The 21456-nt window shown below is 37.2% G+C and overlaps 1 protein-coding gene across 2 annotated transcripts; it reads right to left on the reverse strand.

Moving 5' to 3' along the window:
- Nucleotides 1-1220: 1220 nt before the first annotated feature.
- Nucleotides 1221-21203, reverse strand: pdcd6 (programmed cell death 6). Of its 2 annotated transcripts, none has more exons than XM_028434845.1 (6): nucleotides 21025-21203; nucleotides 11458-11519; nucleotides 5209-5253; nucleotides 3387-3554; nucleotides 2058-2167; nucleotides 1221-1564 (listed from the first exon to the last, which is right to left on the reverse strand). In XM_028434845.1, the coding sequence occupies exons 1-6, from the start codon at nucleotides 21105-21107 to the stop codon at nucleotides 1466-1468; spliced, it is 567 nt and encodes a 188-aa protein (XP_028290646.1). In that variant the 5' UTR covers nucleotides 21108-21203; the 3' UTR covers nucleotides 1221-1465. The 2 variants fall into 2 exon arrangements, with proteins under 2 accessions (XP_028290646.1, XP_028290647.1); XM_028434846.1 differs by having other exon boundaries at nucleotides 3396-3554; nucleotides 21025-21201.
- Between the last annotated feature and the right edge of the window lie 253 nt (nucleotides 21204-21456).

The following is a 21456-nucleotide window of genomic DNA, read 5'->3' on the forward strand; positions in this document are numbered from 1 at the left end:
ATTATTGTTTACTTTCATAACTACATAGCAGAGATGGACAACTTTTATCACAGCAAGGGCCACAAAAATGTGATTGACTTTTCAAAAGGCCACATTATCAACAGTGGTGTCGCAATTCAGAATAATGACTAATCTGAGCATTAGTAGAGGAAAGAACAAAAGGTTGTCATTTTGTTTATATTTTTCTCTTTTTGTGTATTTAATGTCCTTTTGTGTGTATTTGAAGTCATTTGTGTATTTCTGCTGGGGCTTTTTTTGCGGGTGGGGTGGGTGTTATTTTTGCTGTCCTTCTGGAGTATTTTTTGTGCGCATTTCCGTTGTCTTTTGGATGTGTGGAATAATTTTTTGTGGTTTCACAGTACTTAATGTCCTGTCATTTTGCACATTTCTATGTCGTTTTGTGTATTTTTCTGTCCTTTTAGTGTTTTTCTGCTGTCTTTTGAGCGTGTGGAGTCACTTTTGTGTATTTTTGGATGTGTTTCGTATTTTTCTTTCATGCTTGTATAATTTTGTTGTCAGTTGGATTTTCAAGAGTAATTTTTGTCATTTTCAGTCAATTTGTATGTTTTTCCAAGTCATGCTGTGCATATACTTTAAGGGCCGCACAAAATCATATCAATAGTGTATTAAAGAGTAAACCAGACACAATTTTATTTTATTTTTTTATTAAAAGTTGTCGCATTTATGACATTTTTTTTTACACTTTTTAAGGCATCATGCACAAAAAAATAATTCATACTAGAGGTATTAAGCTTACCTTTGACCAAAAATTATATATAATCTTTTTTTAATTCTTTGAACATTTTCCGGTAAAAATAAGTTTGTACAAATATGGCATGTAAGCTGGCATGTCAGTGAACCTCGAAGCGGCGAGCGGCGCCTGCTTTCACAGTTTTTGTAAACATGGCTTGGAGCAACAAAAAAAAAAAAAAAAAGTCTAGAGAAAGGGAAAGCATGCTTTAACGTGGGGGACAAATTTCCCTGAAAAGCATGCATATGCATCTAAATCCTATTTACAATGCATTATTGTAATCTCAATAGAGATAGAAACCTTTTTTTTCTTTTTTTTGGACTGTAAGAATAAAGTTAAGACATTAAAAATGTTAGACGAGAACAGACAAAAAGACGAGATGAGTTCAGAATCTTCCTCCCGAACACAGACGATGTTTAGATTGTTCAACAAATTGAACACGACAAGATCTTTTCTCTTTTTTTTTTTTGTTAAACAAAAACAAATATTAGTTGTGCATCCAACTAATATATCTTCATCTGAAGGATATAACAATCAAATAAAAAAAAAAAGTTAGTTTCTTCTTCTTCTGCTATTCATTTTAATGTGTTTATGTGACACATCCCAACTCTTTTGTAAAATCTTGTAGTGTCCACCATGGCAGACGTCAGGAAGGTGCCTCTAGCTTTGGCACAGATGTGTCCAGTTGTGCTCTTCTATGGCCATCAGTGTGCATTATACTATATTGAAGACCATTGAAAGATACTGTTCATATGAGACTTGGATCCAGCCGTCCTGGTCTGTGTCATACCGTCTGAAAACATCAGTGAGCCTCTGCAGAAAGGAAGGAAACATGTAGAAATAACCATAAGAAAAACCAGACAGTGGGTGACTAGTAGGAAATGCACAAAAAAAAAAAAAAGAAAACTGTTACAGCATTTCCTGTTTAGCTCAGAACTGACCAGTAGATGGCAGCAAAATGTCGGCTTGACCCAAAGTATTGTATTTATTTAAAATATTCCAACATTTTCAACATTTTTTTCTAAAAGTTCCAACTTTTGTTTGTAATTTTTTCCAAAAGGAGAATTTGGAAATCTAAATGTATACCAATGTCCTATCACAATAAAGGATACAATCTATACTTTACTGGGGTTTTAACAACATTTATGGTCAATAATGACTCTATAAGACTTTGCTTTACTTTGAGAACTTATCAATAAGGTCAAAACTGATCAAGATAAAAGCTGGGGATCAACATCGACTGATGAAATCAAAGCTTTAATGGAAAAATGAGCAAGTCTGGACTGTACAGTTTTCATTTCCTGACCTGTAAAACAATGCAGCACTGAATGAAGTCGTCAAAGGCCACTTGTCCCTTCCTCTGACGGTCAAACTTCTCTATCAGAGTCATGTAGAACTGGTCTGACAGACGGTATCCTACACAGCAGCACAGATTGATTCAATATTAGTGTCAATAAAGAGACAAATGGTCGGAAATGTGTAGTGTAACGCGCGCGCACGCACGCACACACGCACACACAATGGGGGGGCACATAATAATGATTAAAATGCAAAGTTAATGTTGAGGTGACTTTATTTGTACTAATAGAAGTGTGTCACCACATTTATTTATTTATCTGAATAATATCCACTGGTATCCAGGAAGTTTATTATTATTTCAGTCCTAGTATACAGTCATCTTAAAGATGTAAATCCTTGTTTTAATCAGAAATAAAATGGGTTAAAAGTGACAAAAAAATGGTGGAAAAAGCCAGTGAAATGGGGTTTTAAAAACAGAAATTGATTAAAAGTTGCTAATTAGAGTGGCCAAAAACAGACAGAAGTGGTAAAAAAGGTTAAAAGTGTCAATATTTGAATAATTAGTTTAAATTGGCAAACAATGGGCATGACAAATCGTGAATGTTGTTAAATTGGTTAAAAAAAAAAAACCATATGCATATGTAACTTTAAGTGGAAAAGTGGTGGAAGGGTTTATAAGTGCCAAAAATGCATTAAAAAGAGAAAAATATGGCAAGAAAAAGTGATGAAAATAGGTTAAAATATGGCAAGTTTGGTGTAGTTGCAGAAACATTGTAAAAAAATAAGCAAAAATGGGCTCCAAAAATATATTCTTAGTTTCTTGAAGGCATCTGGCGACCCCCTCCCAGTGTCTCGCGACCCCCAAGGTTGAGAACCCCTGAGGTAGACAATGTGCAATAAACACAGGCGGTAATAAAGATTAACCCCACATCTTTTAGTTTAGTTTAATGCTAACAGATAATTTGCATTAGCAGACAAACAATAGACAGGAACAAAAAAAACAACTCACAATACCTACAAGAAGTACTAGATAAGCAGACTGGACTCAAATAATAAAATACATAAAAAGTCAAAGTCAAGCAATCCATAAAGCCAATAAAATAACAAATAGACAAGACAATAGGATAAGTTAGAAAAGTTAAAAATTAAAATTAAAATAAACATGCAGAATAACTTAATTGTTAAGATGTATTTATTAGACTAATGGCAACAAACTGTGCTTGGTGTAAGTTGAGTCAGAAGAAGAAGACCTGACCTGCAGATGCAGAGAAAGTAGGAGAGCAGCCACACTTCCCTTCACCTCCACCACAGAATCAATGTAAAAACACAAGCATACTTTGCTCACCGAATCCAGTCAGCGCCTGTTTCAGCTCGTTCTTATCGATGAACCCCGAGTTGTCTCTGTCGTACGTCCTGAAGATGTTCTGCCAGTCGGTGATGTACTTCCACACGCCGGCGAACTCGTTAAAGTTCACCCCGCCTTTATTTTCCCTGTCAAACATGGCTGCACAGGAAGGGAAAGAAGAGAAGAAGAAGTACGAGAAGTGTTATTCACTCTGTCCAATGTCAGACTTGAAGAATCCCCAGGGATGGGGGGGGGGATCACTGCAGCATGGTGCAGCCTTTCATCGGGCTGTCGGACAGCAGATGATTTCACAGAAAACGCTCACACTTGATCAACTCCTTCCTCAAGGGACGACACGCTCACAGAAAGCTAACGGCTTGATCCGTGCATCAGTATCCACTCCACATCTACACACAGTTCAAATCCAATTACTTCCAACAAAGGCAACATCACCACAGGGTTTACTCCATGATGTGGGACATGGTGCAGTGGGACGTGAAGGACTTTCATTTGAAGGGATTTACCCCATAAGTTGCACTGTTTGTCTCTTATTGAATTAATGAATTGTTTTCTATGATTCTTCCTATGGATGATCTATTGTTATTACACTGCACTAGAATAGTGTTACAAACACTTGAATCCCTAAGTAAGTAACCGGTAATTTTAATGCGAATGGTTAGCATTAGGGATGACTTTCAATCTGCTTCTAGCTGAAGTAAAGAATACATGAACCCCCTAGAATTACACTCCTGTCCCGTGAAGGGGCGTCAGTGTGAAAACATTAACAAGTTATTGGTTAATAACTAAAGCCTTTGGCCATGTATGTGTTTGGCATGTCAAACTAACGTACTACCAGCTGTATACTATATTGGGTCATTTTTTTAAGTGTGCACGGTGGGCACACTAGTCATACTCAACTGACCCATGATGCATTGCGAGCGGAATGTAAAATCATCTAAAAGCCTTATTTCCAAAATTGTTAATGGAAGACAAGTTTTATTTTCAAAAGGTTATGTTTGATTTTTAGTCCCAGGACGATTTTACATTCCGCTCACAATGCATCATGGGGTGGTTGAGTATGACTAGTGTGCTCACCGTGCATACTTAAAAAATGTTCCCATATAGTATACATCCGGGTATTTCTCACGTACTCAATCTTTGCATACTAACTAATGTGAACACACTACATACTCATTTTGATGTCAGACTTAGTATGAGTAGTGTGCTTTAGGTTTTTGTCATTGTAAGTTCCAAATGCATCTTGGGAAACTTGTAAGTATACTTCTGTGGGAACGGTCATCATCCTGTTCATACAAACAGTATAAAGTTTAGTAAACAGTATATACTCATTCAGTTTGTCGTGTATAGTATGGAGTGTGCCATTTTGAACACAACCATGGACTGTTATGTATGTTTTTAGGATTATTGGGTTGTTCATGCAAAATAATTACCTTCTGATCCACTAGATAGATGTATTGATATAAAATAGTAACGATTCAATCCAACTTATTTTGGTATCCGAGTGGGTAATTTCTCAAACAACATGAGATGCATTCTTCTCATTAAATATTTGTGTTGTTTTTAATATCCCTATTTTCCATGCTAAGGTTCTGATGTATATTTATTTATAGAAGGAGGAGGAGGAATGTGGCCTTTCTGTGGAATCAACAGCAGCTGTTGGCCAAACACAAGCCTACGTGTGTGCGTTCAGACCGTTTACAGCTTAATGAAATCATCATGTTGTTGTGATTAGGAAACAAACAGCCTGAGTGAATAGAAGGTCGAGTATGTCGGTGTCAGCAGAGTTACTCACATATGATGGAGCGCACCGTCACAGGGTTGAAAGGAGTCCATGTGCCTGTGGAGAAGAAACAAATGTACAAAATTACATTTGATTTGATGTAGACCGCCCTTCTTCCCATAATGCACCCTGCTGCCATGTGTTCAATATGTTGCATTGTATATTGTGATAAGATTTAATAGCCATACCAGCCTGTCATTGTCCGATCTTATTAGATCTCGAAAGCTAAGCAGATCTGGGTCTGGTTAGTAGTTGGATGGGAGACCACTGAGAATTCCAGGTGTCATTGTGTCCTTGGGCAAGGCACTTCACTAGTATGAATGTAGTGAGTGAGCGTTGGTGGACTATGCCAGCCTTGCTTCCATCAGTCTGCCCCAGGGCAGTTGTGGCTACACTAGTAGCTCACCACCACTAAGTGTGGACTGAAAGAATAATGCCTTATATAAAATCCAATGCATTAAAATTATCTAGAGCAGGGGTTCTCAACCTTGAGGTCAGGACCCCACAAAAAACTGGGAGGGGGTCGCCAGATGCCTTCAAAAAACTGAGAATTTTTTTAAAAATTTGAGCCCATATTTTTACCCTTTTTTTGCAACTACAACAAACTTTCCATATTTAAACCTATTTTAATCACTTTTTCTTGCCATATTTTTTCTCCCTTTAATGCAATTTTGCTACATTACTCTCTTTTCTGCCACTTCATCAAATTTTAATGGCCTTTCTGCACATTTTTGGCACTTGTATAAACCCTTTCCACCACTTTTCTCACCTAATGTTGCATATGGTGACCCATTATTGTCACTTTTAACCTATTTTCACCTTATTTCATGCTTATTTTTGCCCATTTACCACATTCACCATTTGTCATGACCATTATTTGCCAGTTTTTACTAATTGTTCCAATATTTACCACTTTCTCAGTCCATTTTTGGCCACTATAATATTCAAGATTTTATAAATTTCTGTGATTTCTAAAATCCCATTTCACCACATTTTCACCATTTTTAACACATTTTTCTGATTACAACAATAATTTAAATCTTTAAGATGACTATATACTAGAGAGCAAATAATAATAAACTTCCTGGATAACAGTGGATATTATTCAGATGAATAAATAAATGTAATTATCACAGATTCATAGAACAATGGACCATCATTTTGCTGACTTTATGGATGGACCCCAAAAATCTCTCCTTTATTCCCCCTTATAGATGGTCCTGTCTCCACATGACTGTTTTTCAAAGTCCATGTCTGTGTTCAACCACCTTCAGGTACAGTGGGGGTCCCTGGTCTCTGGTTCCTTTATTTTGGAGGTCGTGGGGGCTGAAAAGGTTGAGAACCACTGATTTAGAGGATAAACTTCAGTTTTCTTTGTCGGTTAAATGGTCAGGAAGAAACTGATGGGGTTTTTTTAACAGCCGCCCTCGAACAACCTTAAATACCCAGGACACCACACATTCATCAGGGTGTTTGAATCGTTGCCGACTCAGCGGCAACAGCTCAGAGACAAAAGAAGAGAGGAGGAGGAGGAGGAGAAAGAGTCAAAAAAATCTAACAGAAAGGTGCAAGATAAAAAAAAAAAGAGTGGAGTTGTGAACAATAATGGCTGAGCAGAATATTGGTGCTTTGAGATGCTGTTAAATCCCTCCCAAGGATCCTCACACAACATCAAAGGATTCTCTGTTTTCCGGATGTTTCTGCACGTCTCAGCCAGCAGGTATGCAGTGAGAGTTGTGGGGAATTAAAACGAGTAAACAATAGATAAAAGATTTAAGATTAACAGGAAAAAAAACCATATGATCAGAACATTAACACCACTAATTGCAATTTATGTGCAAAGTGTATAGGTTTCACATCAGATGCGACAGTAACAATATCAATCTAATTACTAATCATACAAACGTTTATGACCTATTCTGTAGGGTGGAATGTTAGAAATAGCTATATCTAGTGATGTTACTCAAACAGAAAATAGTAAGCAACAGTAGTTATGAAAAAACCTGACCAATTTATTATAAACCAATGGGTTACAGACATTTTATCCTTAAATATATGAGTATTTTACAATTGAATGAATAAATTACCATTAAGTAGGAAAATAACTTCAGTAAATCCATACAAAACAATATGTATCATATCAGAGAGTTTAGATAAAGGCAGATATAATACGATATTTGTTGTTTATTCTATTTTTTCCTAAAATCGGACCAATACCCTACATAAATATCAAATCTGACACCCTTACATTACACTTTTCTTCATCGGAGGTTTGTTTGATTGGTGGAGGGCGATGATTTTAAGTAGGTGATTTGGTTTGTTTTATTAGTAAATAACTTTAAAATAGTCTAAATGATCTGAATGAAAAAATTGTGATCGTGATTTTACAACGGAAAAAATTATGATATAAATGTTTTTCCATATCGCCCGCCCCTAATTGCACATTATAGCACTCAGTGATAAAAATAATAAACACTATTTTGTTGTTTAAGCTCATTTAATGTTTTAATTGATTCACTCATGTACCAAAATCCTTTTGAATTGGAAAAAAATTGCTTCTTGGGTCAAATATTATTAGGCCATTAATTTAGATTAATTGATACAAAGTCTCTAATTAATTAGATTAATTTTTTTAATCGAGTCCTACCACTAAATTGGTTTTCTACATGCTGATCGGCCTGATTAATTAGAGATGCACAGACACCATTCCTACTGTGGTTTACACTACATCTTTTAACAAGCTTTGCTGTGTGTCTCTTTTCCAGCGTGCTTGTTGAAGCTGATATTATTAACACTACCACACAGTTTGAACATAGTGGAACAGTCTGTAGGTTCCTCTGGGCTGTCAGCATGAGTGTTAAGTGAAAAGCTGAAAAAAGGCGAGACTGTGTGTGGCTGTGAGTGTCCGTCACATGCACATATTGTCTATGTGACCTTTGCGGCCACAAACACGTTTCGCACCGGCAGCTGTGAGGTCATCACCGTAAACCAGACGGACTTGGGGTGTCTGCAATGAGAGCGCCTGGTTCTGCTAAGATGGCTGTGTGAAAACTGGGACAATACACTCTCTGTCCCAGCCGTACACTGGGCTTACTCACTGGTTAACCCAACTGCCAGTGGAGGGGTGAGGTGAAGGGGGGGAGGCTGCTGGAAAAACAGAGCGCTCCGACCGCACTGTGTACCCGTGGATATATATAAATATATACATCTTCCGTGACGGAGCTCACTGGGAAGCTACACAATCGTACACAAGCAACAAATGTGAGCACAACTTTTCACATTCAGATTTACAGCTCAAGTAGCTACACCCAGAAAAAAAGCCCAGAACACAGAGAGAACAAAATGTCCAAACAAGGTGGAGTCATTTAGGGTGGAAACTTTTTACTCCAGCACAACGAACTATAGTGAGATTTAGGCTATTTTGAAAATTCAAAGGCCAAATCAAATTTGGTGAAGCATCTTCTTTTTCTTTGCTGCAGGTGGTCTTATCCTGCTAAGTTAGGGCACGTCATCACAGTGTACAGGCTTGACTGGTATATGCAGCTTTTCTGACAGAATTAAACTTTTAAAATACCAACAGATCTTTTTCTGGGTGTGTTCTCATTTTGATTGGTTGTTTGGTTTTTCCAACAGTTTTGGAGCAGTCAAAAATGGACAGACAGGAACAACTAAGGTTGCAAGAGGAAGAGAGAAAAGAAACATGGGCTGTGTTCAAAATGGCACATTCCGTACAATGACGTCAAAATGTGTATGTAGTGCGTGCACATTAGATAGTATGATTGAGTACGTGAGAAATACCCGGATGTATACTATATAAGGACATTTCCTATGAATGACTGGTGGGCACACTAATTATACTCAACCGCCCCATGATGCATTGCGAGCGGAATGTAAAATTGTCCTGGGACCCTTTTCAAGCTAAAAATCAAACATCCCCTGTCCAAAATAAAAGCATCTTTCAAAGGTGGAGAATCAACGGAGATATTTAGTCTCAGTGTGCTTCTGGTTTTTGTCATTGTAGGTTAAAAATGCATCCTGGAAAATTTGGAAGTATACTTCAGTAGAACTCTCAACATCCTAATCATACTAATAGTATATATGGTATATACTTGAGTTTGCAGTGTAAAGTACGGAGTGTGCCAATTCGAACTCAGCTTAAGACTTGAATCATTACGCATGGAAAAAGCACTAGTTAAACTGAGGTTTTAAGACCATCAGGCAGAGGAACGATACGATGTGGAATCAGAGATTTAGGACCTTTAGTGCCAAGCAGTGAAAAAGTATGATGGAAAAAGATGAATTACATTGTCAGAGCATGGGTAGTAGCACGTGCAGGGTCAGGGTCGTAAAGATGTGAGCACGCTGCTCATCGTCTCCACTGGCTTCAGTTCTTAACACAAAGGCTTGATGACACACTGGGAGAGGAGCATATGTTCGCTTCACAAATAATAAAAAAAAAAAACTCATCCAAAGCCCAGGACACACAAACACAGCTCCCATTGAGCTTTGGCAAAAAAAAAAAAATCCAATAATTGTGATTGAACCAGGATCACACTGCAGGAAAATGAGTTTGTGTGTCCACACACTGATCAGTATGCAGAGCCACAGCCACTGCAACGCTTGATAACAGCTTCTCTCACTGCTTGGTTCTTATCGAGTTTTTTTTGATGTCCAGAGTAAAATGGGAGACTAATCTGTTGGAAAGTCTTTGAAATGCTGAAGTTGAAAGAATGCTGAGCTCAGGAAGAGATTGTCTTTTAATGAGCATCCAAACATCAACCTGTGGGACGGTTTCTGAACATTATACACCCCATGGTTTCTAAAGCCTTTCTGTCGCAAGGTCAAGAGAAAGTCTTTCTTCATTTTGAACAGAAAATAAATGGTTTAGAAAATATCAGCTCCTCTCAGTCAAATCAAGATGTAAAGATGATGACCTGAAAGTTTTATCCATCACTGTTTCTCATTTCAAGCTGCCTCCAGGATGACAAATGTACACACACGTCACATCAATCACCGCCAGTGGCATCAGCATGTAAGCAAACACACAAAACAATCCCAATTTTTATTAAAAGTAACTCTGAACATTTAATGAGCCATCTATAAGCGGGAATAAAGGGGGAGCTTTTTGGGGCCCATCCATAAAGTCAGCAAATGATGGTCCATTGTTCTATGAATCTGTGATAAACACATTTATTTATTTATCTGAATAATATCCACTGTTATCCAAGAAGTTTATCATTTTTGCACCCAAGTATATAGTCATCTTAAAGATGTGAATCCTGGTTTTAATAAGAAATAAAGTGACCAAAAATGTTGGAAAAGGTGGTGAAATGATATTTTAAAAACCACAGTAGGAAAAATAAGTTTAAACCGACAAATAATGAGCATGAAAAATGTTTAAAAGGGTTTATAAGTGTTGAAAATGTCTTGAAAGTGGAAAAAATGTGCAGAATAGGCTTTGGAATTTGATGAACAAGTGGCAGAAATGGGATTAATGTAGCAAAAATGCATGAAAAGGAGCAAAAACATGGCAAGAAAAAGTGATGAAAACAGGTAAAAGTATGGCAAGTTTGGTGTAGTTGCAGAAAAAGGGTAAAAATAAGCAAAAATATACACATGCATTAGCAGAACAGCCCCTGTGTGGCCTGATGGCTGCCTGTAAGGTTGATGGATTTACTGTATCAGCAGATTGATAAATAATAAAAACTAAACAACTTAACAGCTACATTCTGCTTAGTAACCAGATTCTGATTCTGTTAGATTTGTTCATCAGATTTAATGTTTGCAACTGACTTTTTGTTCAAAAGTTAAGAAAACATCACCACACAGCATTTAAATAAAACAACTGTTTACTTTTTATATGATGTTAGAATGTACATTAACATGTAGCACCTCACCATTTCCCACTACAGTATATCAAAAATCTTCAGTAATCAATCTGCACAGGTTTCATTCTGGTTACGCTTGCAGTACATCCTCTTTGTCTTAATGCAGCTCTGATAAACTCCTAACCTGCTTCCCTGTCATCTGGTGACAAAAATAACACAAAATGTCCTCGATTTCACCAGCCTGTGCAGGATAAATATAAAATTTCAATCGATTTTCTGTTCGGCTTGACTGTCACTTAAATCTAACAGTGGGTGAAAACGGTGATGCGGTTAGAGACACAAGATATAAAAAAAGAAGTAGAGGAAGAAAAAAAAATACAGTAATGCAAAAAATAAACAAAATTAAGATTAGATCAGGGAGTCCAACACCTACCGTTTGATAAGGCCTGTTGTAGCTCTGAGTCAGATATCACTCCACTTCGGTCCTTGTCGACCCTTGGGAAGGGAAACACAGATTAATACGAGCCTGCATTCATCACTTTACACACACACACACTCCATCAGACAATAGCAGCAGGCATCTAGGGAAACGTGATCACCAGCAGAGCGTGATAGAGTGTCAACAGTCCACAAAGAATGAATGGGGCTTAAGATGGAGGGCCACGAGGCAGCTAGTACGATGTGTGTGTGTGTGTGTGTGTGTGTGTGTGTGTGTGTGTGTGTGTGTGTGTGTGTGTGTGTGTGTGTGTGTGTGTGTGTGTGACACAGTGAAAGTGAAACTAAATGCCACATCACAGGCTTTTCATGCAACCAGCAAAGTGGGAGCTTGCAAAAATCTCAGACAGTGCATAACAAGAGAGTAAGAGTGCAACTCAACTCTAAGCTAAACGCTGCCGAAAAACAGCTAAACATGGCATTAAATACAAACAATGAGGGAATAATATTAAAGAAGGGGCATTTATTTCAGGATACGCACACCTTGCTTGGACAATTCAACAGTATTAAGATTTTCAAACATAAATTTTGCTATTTTAAGCATTTTTTTTTTCAGAGTTGGCTTACAGCTAATTTACAGCCGAAGTCCCTTGGCAGTAAAATAAATAAAAGGGCTGGATTTTAGGCTTAATAATAATTGAACATGACAGTGGAAAATGTCTTCGAATGAGAAAAAGATTTGCAAACTTTTCCATTTTTATACTATTAAAAATGTATGAAAGAATAAGAAACAACGTTCTAATTATTGTTCAATTAAGTTTTAAAATAAACAACATGAAAACCAGAGAATGTTATGTTATGAGACGTTAATGCGGTTCATAATAAAAACAGGAGATATTTTGCTGCACTTTTGCTGGTGTGACTTTGTTAGTAGCTGTCGTACACGATTAGAAAACAACCAATAGAATCTACTCAATTAAATTGAGGTAACAATTAGTGCACTATTGTTCATGTTAACATGCATACCATATATACAGTACATACTTTATGTTACTACGTTTTCAGTGAACACTGCGCATTTTCCAGACTGTTACAACCTTTGAAGCATCAATAAATACATACATTTACAATACATAACTTAATCAAGCCCTATTAACTTGAGCATTTTTGGCCAACAATGGGACCACAATTATGTCATTAATTGATTAAATAAGGGAAAGCTAGTGAAACAAAAGAAAAAGGTAAATGGTTTTACCCTAAAACGGAATTTGGAAAAAATGTCAACAGAAACTCGGATTATATCTTAAATAACAAAATCTTGAAGCAATAACCCTTTTTTTCTTATTCTAGTTTAAAAGCGCACCACTGCAAAGCATGCTGGGAAAGATGCACTCCAGCTGTTGCATTAAAATAGCTGGGTGGTTTTAACTTAAAAAAGAATCATAAGAAAAAGTAGAAGAGTCCCAAAAATAATTATTTTACTTGATAAATAGGATAAAATAAAAGTATTACATTGATAGCAGTGAATAAAAATAAGAGGATGAGATTACTCAAGTATAACCATTAATTTCAGTGTGGTTGAATAGAAGCTAAAAAAAAAAAAAATGAAATAGAGTGTGAAAAAGGAAAAAGTTGTGAGAAAAGTCTAACTGTGGGATTATAGAACCAACTTCCTTTTCTCAAAATCACAAGTTCTTCCTTAAATCTATGCAATGCAGAAACAGAAAAACATTGACAAGATGGCCTGTGACACACATAACGGGACAGAGTTTCGCACTGAGTCAAACAAGCAGTGACTCAGTTGTTCCTTAGCAACCTGCATGACCCAACCTGTTGACGCAGAGCTCGTTAGACAAACAGGACAATAGCAAAGGAAAGGAAGAGAGGAGGAGCATGGAAAGAGCCGGTGAAGTCCCCAAGAAGTAGCACACACACAGAGCCCGCCCACGCCCAGTGGTGCCTATGAGGGGTTGGGTTTCTGCTTCCAGCTGTGACGCATTACCACATTGTCTGAGCTCCACATCTGCCCTCGCTGTATGAGACTTATGCTGCAGTAGATAAATGTATGTAAACACTACTTTAAGACTGTTAATTATAGTTTTTGTTTCTAAGCAAACTTTATGTTTATTCCCTAAAATGGGACTGCAAACTATTTCTGCATTGTTGTCTTTCACTCCAGAGTCTTATTTTGAAACCAAAACCTGCCAACTTCCTGTTTCTTCACACACTTAAAATTGACTACCGTAATCAGACTGTAAAAATACATCTTGTGTGTAACCACGTCTTTTACACTGTAAGATTTTTTCAAACACCACAATTTCTATGCTATAACAATCCCAAGTTAATAGAGGGCTGTGTTTTTTTAAATTATTATTAAGAATCAACATTTACAATGTAGGAGTAGATCAAAGATGGCCAACTTTTTTCACAGTGAGGGCCAAAAAAATGTGATTGTCAATTCTAAATGCTGATATCAATTTTAAATAATTAGGCCCTCTGATAAATCACCAATTTGAGCATTAATAAAGGAACAAACAAGGGATTTTGTCCAATTTTGTTGTTCATTTGAGTTTCTTTTGTGTATTTTGGACAAATTGTGTATTTTTGTTGTTTTAGGAGTTTTTGGAGTTTATTTTGTTGTTCTTTTGTCTATTTTTCTTACGATAGCAGGGTCCCCAAAATGTGGTCGTCTGATCCGAGGGACACATTATCAAATTTCAGGTCAGCATTAAGAAAAATGACCGATCTGTGCATTAATACAGGTAAAGACAAAAGATTTTGTTGATGCTTTGTGTGTTTTGAGTAATATTGATTTTTCTTGTCACTTTTTGGGAAATTTTGTGTAATGTTTTGTGTTTGATATTCCTTCCTAAAACCATTTTAGTTTCGGAAGCTCTTAGTTTGATTCTAAAACAAATGAACAGAAAATGTATACAAATATTTTGATAGTTTTTTTTATTTTTCATTATTGCGAGACTTTGTTTTGTAAAGGTGGTAAAGGAGCTTTATCTCAATATGGTATTTTAGTGAGATAACAGTAAAGAAGTGATGCAAGAGAAATCTATAAACAAAATGTATCACTCTATCTGAGCTGCAATCGTTGACGTATGGGTTTCTACATCTTTGACCTCCCTCTTCATAAATAAAGAAAAACAAACCTCTGCAGCGGGGCAAACAAACCCATAGAGAGTCTCTATAAATGAGAGCTTTGTCAGAGTGTGTGTAAGGAGAGGGCGGGCACACGGCCTTAGCCAAACACTGATGGACCGCCTCAAAGAAAGTGTGTGTGCTGCAGTAGAAACCTTGGTTACTTACTTTGCTCATTAGATCTTATTTCATCACTCTCTCTGCCTTAAAGGTACATTACCTAACCTGTCCAAAAATAACACAGCAGCACATCAATGCCACTCCCACTTGCCTCTAGGAGAGGCAGTAAACATCTGGCTTTTCCATCTTGGTGTTTTTAAATGCTGGGTCATTGTGGAAACTGCCAAACAATAAAGTAGCATCGTGACTAAGTCAATCATTACACTCACATTTTCCCCTGTTCGGTTTCACCTTTTCCTATTGAGCAGTGCAACTGGAATATGGCTTGTAGGATAAAGTTTAACTGATTCCCGACTTTCCACATTAGTCGTTAGAGCAACTCTTTCAGAAGGAAAAAGAAAAACCTTGATATTTGAGCTACAGGACGGGATAGTTTCCTACAGAAGATTTCCAACTATTCTAGCTTAGGGTGACCATATTTTGATTTCCAAAAAAAGAGGATACTTGGGTCTACCGTCATACTCAAAGTACTTTTCTTGATACTACCTTGTAATGGCAAAATACAATAGAATAAATAAAAAATGTGTTTAGTATATAATACATTTAGTTAAATACAATTTTAGTATATAATATTATTACAACAAAAAAGCCTACGCTAACCCATTACAACGAAACATCTTTTCCCCCAAAGTCTTAGATTTAAATCTAACCTCGGGCCTTTGATTTTCTGTCACCACAAGCAATGAACAAACATTTAATTATTTAGGTTGGACAGGTTTAACCTAATGATGTGTTTACTCATAATTGTAAAAAGTAGTTTTAAATGAATGCAACAACTTTGATAAAGCCGTAAGTAGTATGGTAAGTATGTAAGTATGGTAAGTATGTATGTGAGTGTGTGTTGTCCTTGCATAGCAACAGAGCAGCACTGTTGATACCAAAGGAAAAAGTTAGAGTGCAGGAGGGCCTGGTCCTACATACCAACATCTGCCGTAAAGCAGGTCAGCGTGATCCTCCTCAGTCATGCTGTGCTGCGTTATTAAGGTACATGTGTTCTTCTCTTACAGGTTAAAGTTCAACAACCAACACACAACCACAATTTAGGATGATTTTTTTTTTTTTATCTCCCACGGCACAAACACTCAGACCGGTGTCATGTACTGAGTTCACATCATACTGAAATTGTATATACGCATATATGAGCATGCACGCACGCACATGTGCACTGCCGAAAAATCAATTTTTGCTAAAAAAAAAATTAACTCGTTATTGTTTATTTTTGTTTTCAAAGTGAACGGTCACGTGTTTTATTTGTTTATTGGATTATGTTAGGGTTATAATCTCAGCACGGAAGTAAACTCAGACTGTGTGACACCGTGTGACGAGCAAATAAAGATTTAACATGAAAGAGCGGATGTAACAAAGGGCCGGTGAGTCATGAACTGGTAGGAGTGGTTTACGTGTGTGTGTGCGTGTGTCTGTGTGTGATACAGAGACTGCAAACCCTCCCATCAGCTACGCTCAGTTGACTCCTGATCACATGACCGAGGGAATTCCAGCACGACTCTGCCAGATATTTATTCAGCGGGAGGAAACAGATGAGCCTCATGTGAGCGATGTCATACAGTCAGTCACACCGCTTCCATCAGCTTCATCTAAACTCTTGTGTAATGCACCACGTCATGAAAACCACAGATTTAAAATAAATGCACAGGCGCAAAAACGTGCGTGAGGTTTGACACAACACATAAATAATTTAGTAAGGGGGTGTTTCAAGCCTCCCAATGCTTTATGAAGGGGGGTGGGGGGATCCTCTGCAGTATTACATAACTCTATATCACAATTACCATGGGCCCGTGCATGCCATCAGCTCTCTATTCTTACTACTTTCACCCTCTTAGTTGGTGACACACTTTCACTGAGTCTGGCCTGAAAATGATCAACATTCACGGCTGGAGGCGTGACCTGGAAAAAGTGACATGACAAAGTGTTACGAGATCATTATTACTATTATTATTGTCACTATAAATCAACATTTACAAAGTGAGAATAGACATGGGCAACTTCCATCACAGTGAGGGCTACAAAAATTGGATTGACTAATGTAAATGTGTGACGATATCTAGATTTTTTTTTCTTTCAAAACCTTTTCTGCTTTTTCACTAAAATGTACAGGTACGTCTTCACAGAAACTTTGTCACTGTTTGTTGAAGGAACCAATATATTGTTTACTGGAATATTGCACTATAACGGTGTCACTGGTGAAAAAGACCTTATTTTTTGTTTACAGAATACACTATTGGAGATGCTTATTTGTTTACATTGGTATGTTGACACTTATTTACAGAAATGTTGCACTAAAATAGTGTCACTGTTCATAAGACACTTTTTCAATTTATTGTCTTTCAGAGATATAAAATAAAAATTGTATTTTTTCACTTCATCTTTTTTTTTTTCTTGTTATGTCATAGATTATCGCAGATTGACTTCTGATCAATAAATCAATAATCGCAGTATCGTCATATCGTGAGATAATCGTAATCGTGAGCTTTGTATCATGTATCGTATCGTGAGGTACCCAGAGGTTCCCACCCCCTACTCTTGATTAAAAACTCCCTTGGTGATCTGGGCTCATCTGTGAAAACCAGCCTCAGAAACCTTGGGATTGTGGTTGATCAATCAATGCCTTTGTAGGTACACTGTCATCAACTGACTAAAAACCGGTTTTACCACCTGAGAAATATCTCTAGTGAGGCATTTGTTATGAAAATTATTTCTCCAGATCGTACAAAATGCTGCTGCCAGACTTTTGACCGGTACTCCCAGAACATGCCACATTACCCCGATTCTTTCTACTCTGCACTGGTTTCCAGTCAAGTTTCAGGCCAGGGTCTCCTAAAGATCCCAAAAATTTAATTTAAAACCAGAGGAGACCTGGCGTTCCAGGCTGTGGCTCCCAGACTCTGGAATAACCTGCACCAGTCTCTCTGGAAGCTCAACTGTGTGGATACTTTTAAGAAACTGTTGAAGACTTTTCAAAAAGATTTTGTGTTTATTTTCTCTCATCATTTTGCGTAATTTGTTGTAGTTTTGTCTATTTGTCTTATAACAGTGGTCGCCCAAAAATATGATTGTCTGATCCGAGGGACACAAGATTAAATTTCGTGCCAGCATTAGGAAAAATTATTGATCCATGCATTAACACTGGAAATAAAAATAAAAAATATTATATTTTTGCTGCTGTTTCATGTGTTTTGAGGAGTTTTGTAGATTTTTCTTGTCACTATGTGTATTTTGGGGGCATTTTGTGTTATGTGGGGTGTTTCATATTCATTTCTGAAGCTTTTCGTTTGTTTGTTTCTTAAACAGATTAACATAAAATTAGGGCTGCTCGATTACAGAAAAACTAATAATCACGACTATTTTAATCAAAATTGAAATCACGATTATTCAATTATTATTATTATTATTTGTGAACCAAAAAGTTATTTATTTTCTGTACAAAAAAACATAAAATATATTCTTTAAACATAAATAAAATCACTCAAACACTAAAATCAAGTATGTTCACTTTTGCACATAATAAAACACTTCTTGCATGTGATGTGTCCTTGCTCTAGGTCTTCATCATCAAACCCAAAGTGTTCCCATAGAAGAGAATTTCACTTGTCTTGCTTGTTTACCAAGTGTTTTTGCTGCGTTTCTCCTGCCATGTTTCAAGACCACGAGCAACACCTTTTCTCATGTTAGCCTGCAGGCTAGCTTTGGCTTTGAGAGGGGCAGGGCGGAGGGGAGGAGCTTGCATGTGCGTGGGTTATACAACTCAAAGTTAGTATTAATAACCTATGTGTGCCAAGGTTTATTATTTATAGATATCCAACATAGTAGTTTGGTTTTATTTAGCAAATAAAACATATGTTTTCTTAATTTTTTATTTTTTTTTTACTATTGTTATTTTTGTAATCCTTGGGTGTAATAATCGCAATCGTAATCGAATTTAGATTCATTGAGCAGCTCTACATAAAATGTATACAAAATGTGTGGGGTTTTTTTTCAAGATATCCTCTGCAGTATTACATAACTCTATAGCCTACATTTACCAAGAACCCGTGCAAGTCATCAGCTCTCTATTCTTACTACTTTGACCCTCTTAGCTGGTGACACACTTTCACTGAGTCTGGCCTGAAAATGATCAACATTCACGGCTGGAAAAAGTGACATGACAAACTGTTACGAGATAATATAATGGAGATTTTCCATGTAATTACACTGCCCTGTTAGGCAAGGGTTGGGCAAGACCAAAGGTACACAACAGTCATCAAACCGGACGCCAACGTCATCCAGGTCAGAGTTTATCATGTTATCTCTGAAGGTGACTTTGAATTCGGTTACCTTCTCCAATAACCAGCAGATACATCCTTATTCTGACTTACAAATGTCTTAATATATAATAAAACTTGGATGGTTAATGGATAAAAATAAGTGAAGAATATTCAATAAAACGTGAACATACTATATTAAAAATTATGCTTCGCCACTGTTTTCTTCAAAGCTTTGCACTGGATCTCGTACTCTTTACTTTTCAGTTCAATAAATGTTTTCTAGCTTTAAGCTATTAATATTGGCACGAAACACAGTTTATAATTCTTACTTCTAGTATGAAAGTTTCTTCCTCTTTGCAGCAAGTTTTGTCAACTTCTGCACTGAGTTCCTCTTAAATTCCTACTTGTTAGCTTGTGGTGCAGCATCTCTTACTCCTTCTCCAGCTTCAGCACTTTAGGTTTTTTCTCTTGCGTTGACTATTTGCTCAAGGCAGTACATCTACAATAGTTTCCAACACATCAATTTCTAGCAATAAAGAGGCAGATTTTTTAGCGAAATTACACAATCAATACTATGATAGCGGTAAAGTTCTGAAAGCATTTTAAGCGAGAGAAAGTGACCAAGTAGATTATCAACATGTGGTTATTTGATCCATAAAACTCACAGAACCACAATTCATTCTGACATTTCAGAGATTACAATATTGCCTATATATATATATATATATATATATATATATATTTAGGAGTAGCTGCTTTCACTACGTCTCAGAACAGCATTAAAAAGCACAGTTAGATGGATTACTGAGTGCGTCCTAACCCAAACATTCCCCTACAGAACTCACTCACATGTGCTGTCCTTTACAGTAGAAAAAGCAAAAAGTGGCACATTTTGTTCAGCTATTTGTCAATAATAAAGTAACTGTCTATTGATACGGAAACGTATCAATAGCTCCTGGGACTGTGGGTACGTTTTCCGGACTTTTTTTTAAGCGTAATGTGCCTGTATGTTTTCACCGTGCCAGAATGACTGACTGGTCTAAGGCGCATGACCCAAGAATTCTTTCTACCGCTATCGTGGGTTTGAATCCCACTTTTGTCAAATATATTTTTTTCATTTGAACATATTTAACATGGAAAATTCTACCTTTAAAAATACATATACTAAAAGAAATACACATTTTAAGGTATTTCCTGTATTAGGGTTAGGGAAAGGGTTAAAAATAAATATACGAAAAAAAAAACATTTTAAGGTGCGATCACACCGAACACGACTGTAGCGCTGCAGTCACTTAAATCACCCGTGATGAGTCGCTTGCGCATAGTGGTGCTTTTTGGTCACTCCATCACTTCATCGCTCCAGTGACGCGATCACCAGGAAACAATATGTGAGTGTGTTTGTGTGTTTTGAGCCGGTGACAGGGTAGAGAGAGGGTTGATCACTTCTTTTCCTTCTTTAAGACGTGGTACACCTATCACATCGCTTAAACTGGCCAATGAGGGGCTGTATCAATATTATCCGTATCAATAGCCACGGACAATAATAAATGTGCCAATGTGGCAAATGTATTCCTGAATTGTCTTTCTGGTAAGACTATATTTGAATTAAAATTATCAAGATTTATATTGTATATCGCCATTTTGAGATGAAAAATAAATAAATAAATCAAGATATGACTTTTGGTCCATATCGCCCAGCCCTACTTTAAAGGAGGTTTCTCTGTCATTTAACAAGCTGGGGTGACGTATCCCTTAAAGGCACCCTGCAGTGTCCTCCAAAAGGGCCTCGTACCACAGGTTGGGAACCCCAGACTTAGTACCAACACTATTACAGGCCAGTGAAGCCCTCGTGTGGCTCTGCTGAGCTGTTTCCTAACAGGGAGGAGACCTCTGGCTCTTAAATCTGTCAAACGGACGTGTCGAGTCACCGCCGCCCTCCGCAGTGACAGGACGGACAAACCGAGCCGAACACTCACCTCTGGAAGATGTTCCACAGAAAGCCTTGGTCCGGAGGCGCGTTAATGTGCGGGGCGCCTCTGTACGGGCTGTGATACGCCATTTTAAAGGAAGAGAAAAGAAGGCTGGGCTGTGTTTCCTCTCTGAGCTGCTGCCGTAGTGTGAACTCACTCCGTCTGACACGTTCAATCAAACCCAGCCTCAGGGGGGCGGGGCTTATCATTCACCACCTACCGTAAGGGCAGTGACGTCACACTCCCCCCTACTCAGCAGAGTAAAAATAGAAACTAAATACGAGAAGTTTAGTAAACCAATTACACCGTTAATACCAGGCAAAACGCCTTTTTATTTTTATTTTTTATTTTTTTAATCTCAATTATAAATGAAAAAAAAAATCGATCCTAACTATTTTCTATTAGTATATATTAGTTTTTTTTTTAATGTAATGTACG

The sequence above is a fragment of the Gouania willdenowi genome, chromosome 20, assembly GCF_900634775.1.
Source record: "Gouania willdenowi chromosome 20, fGouWil2.1, whole genome shotgun sequence".
In the NCBI taxonomy this organism is placed as follows: Eukaryota; Metazoa; Chordata; class Actinopteri; order Blenniiformes; family Gobiesocidae; genus Gouania; species Gouania willdenowi.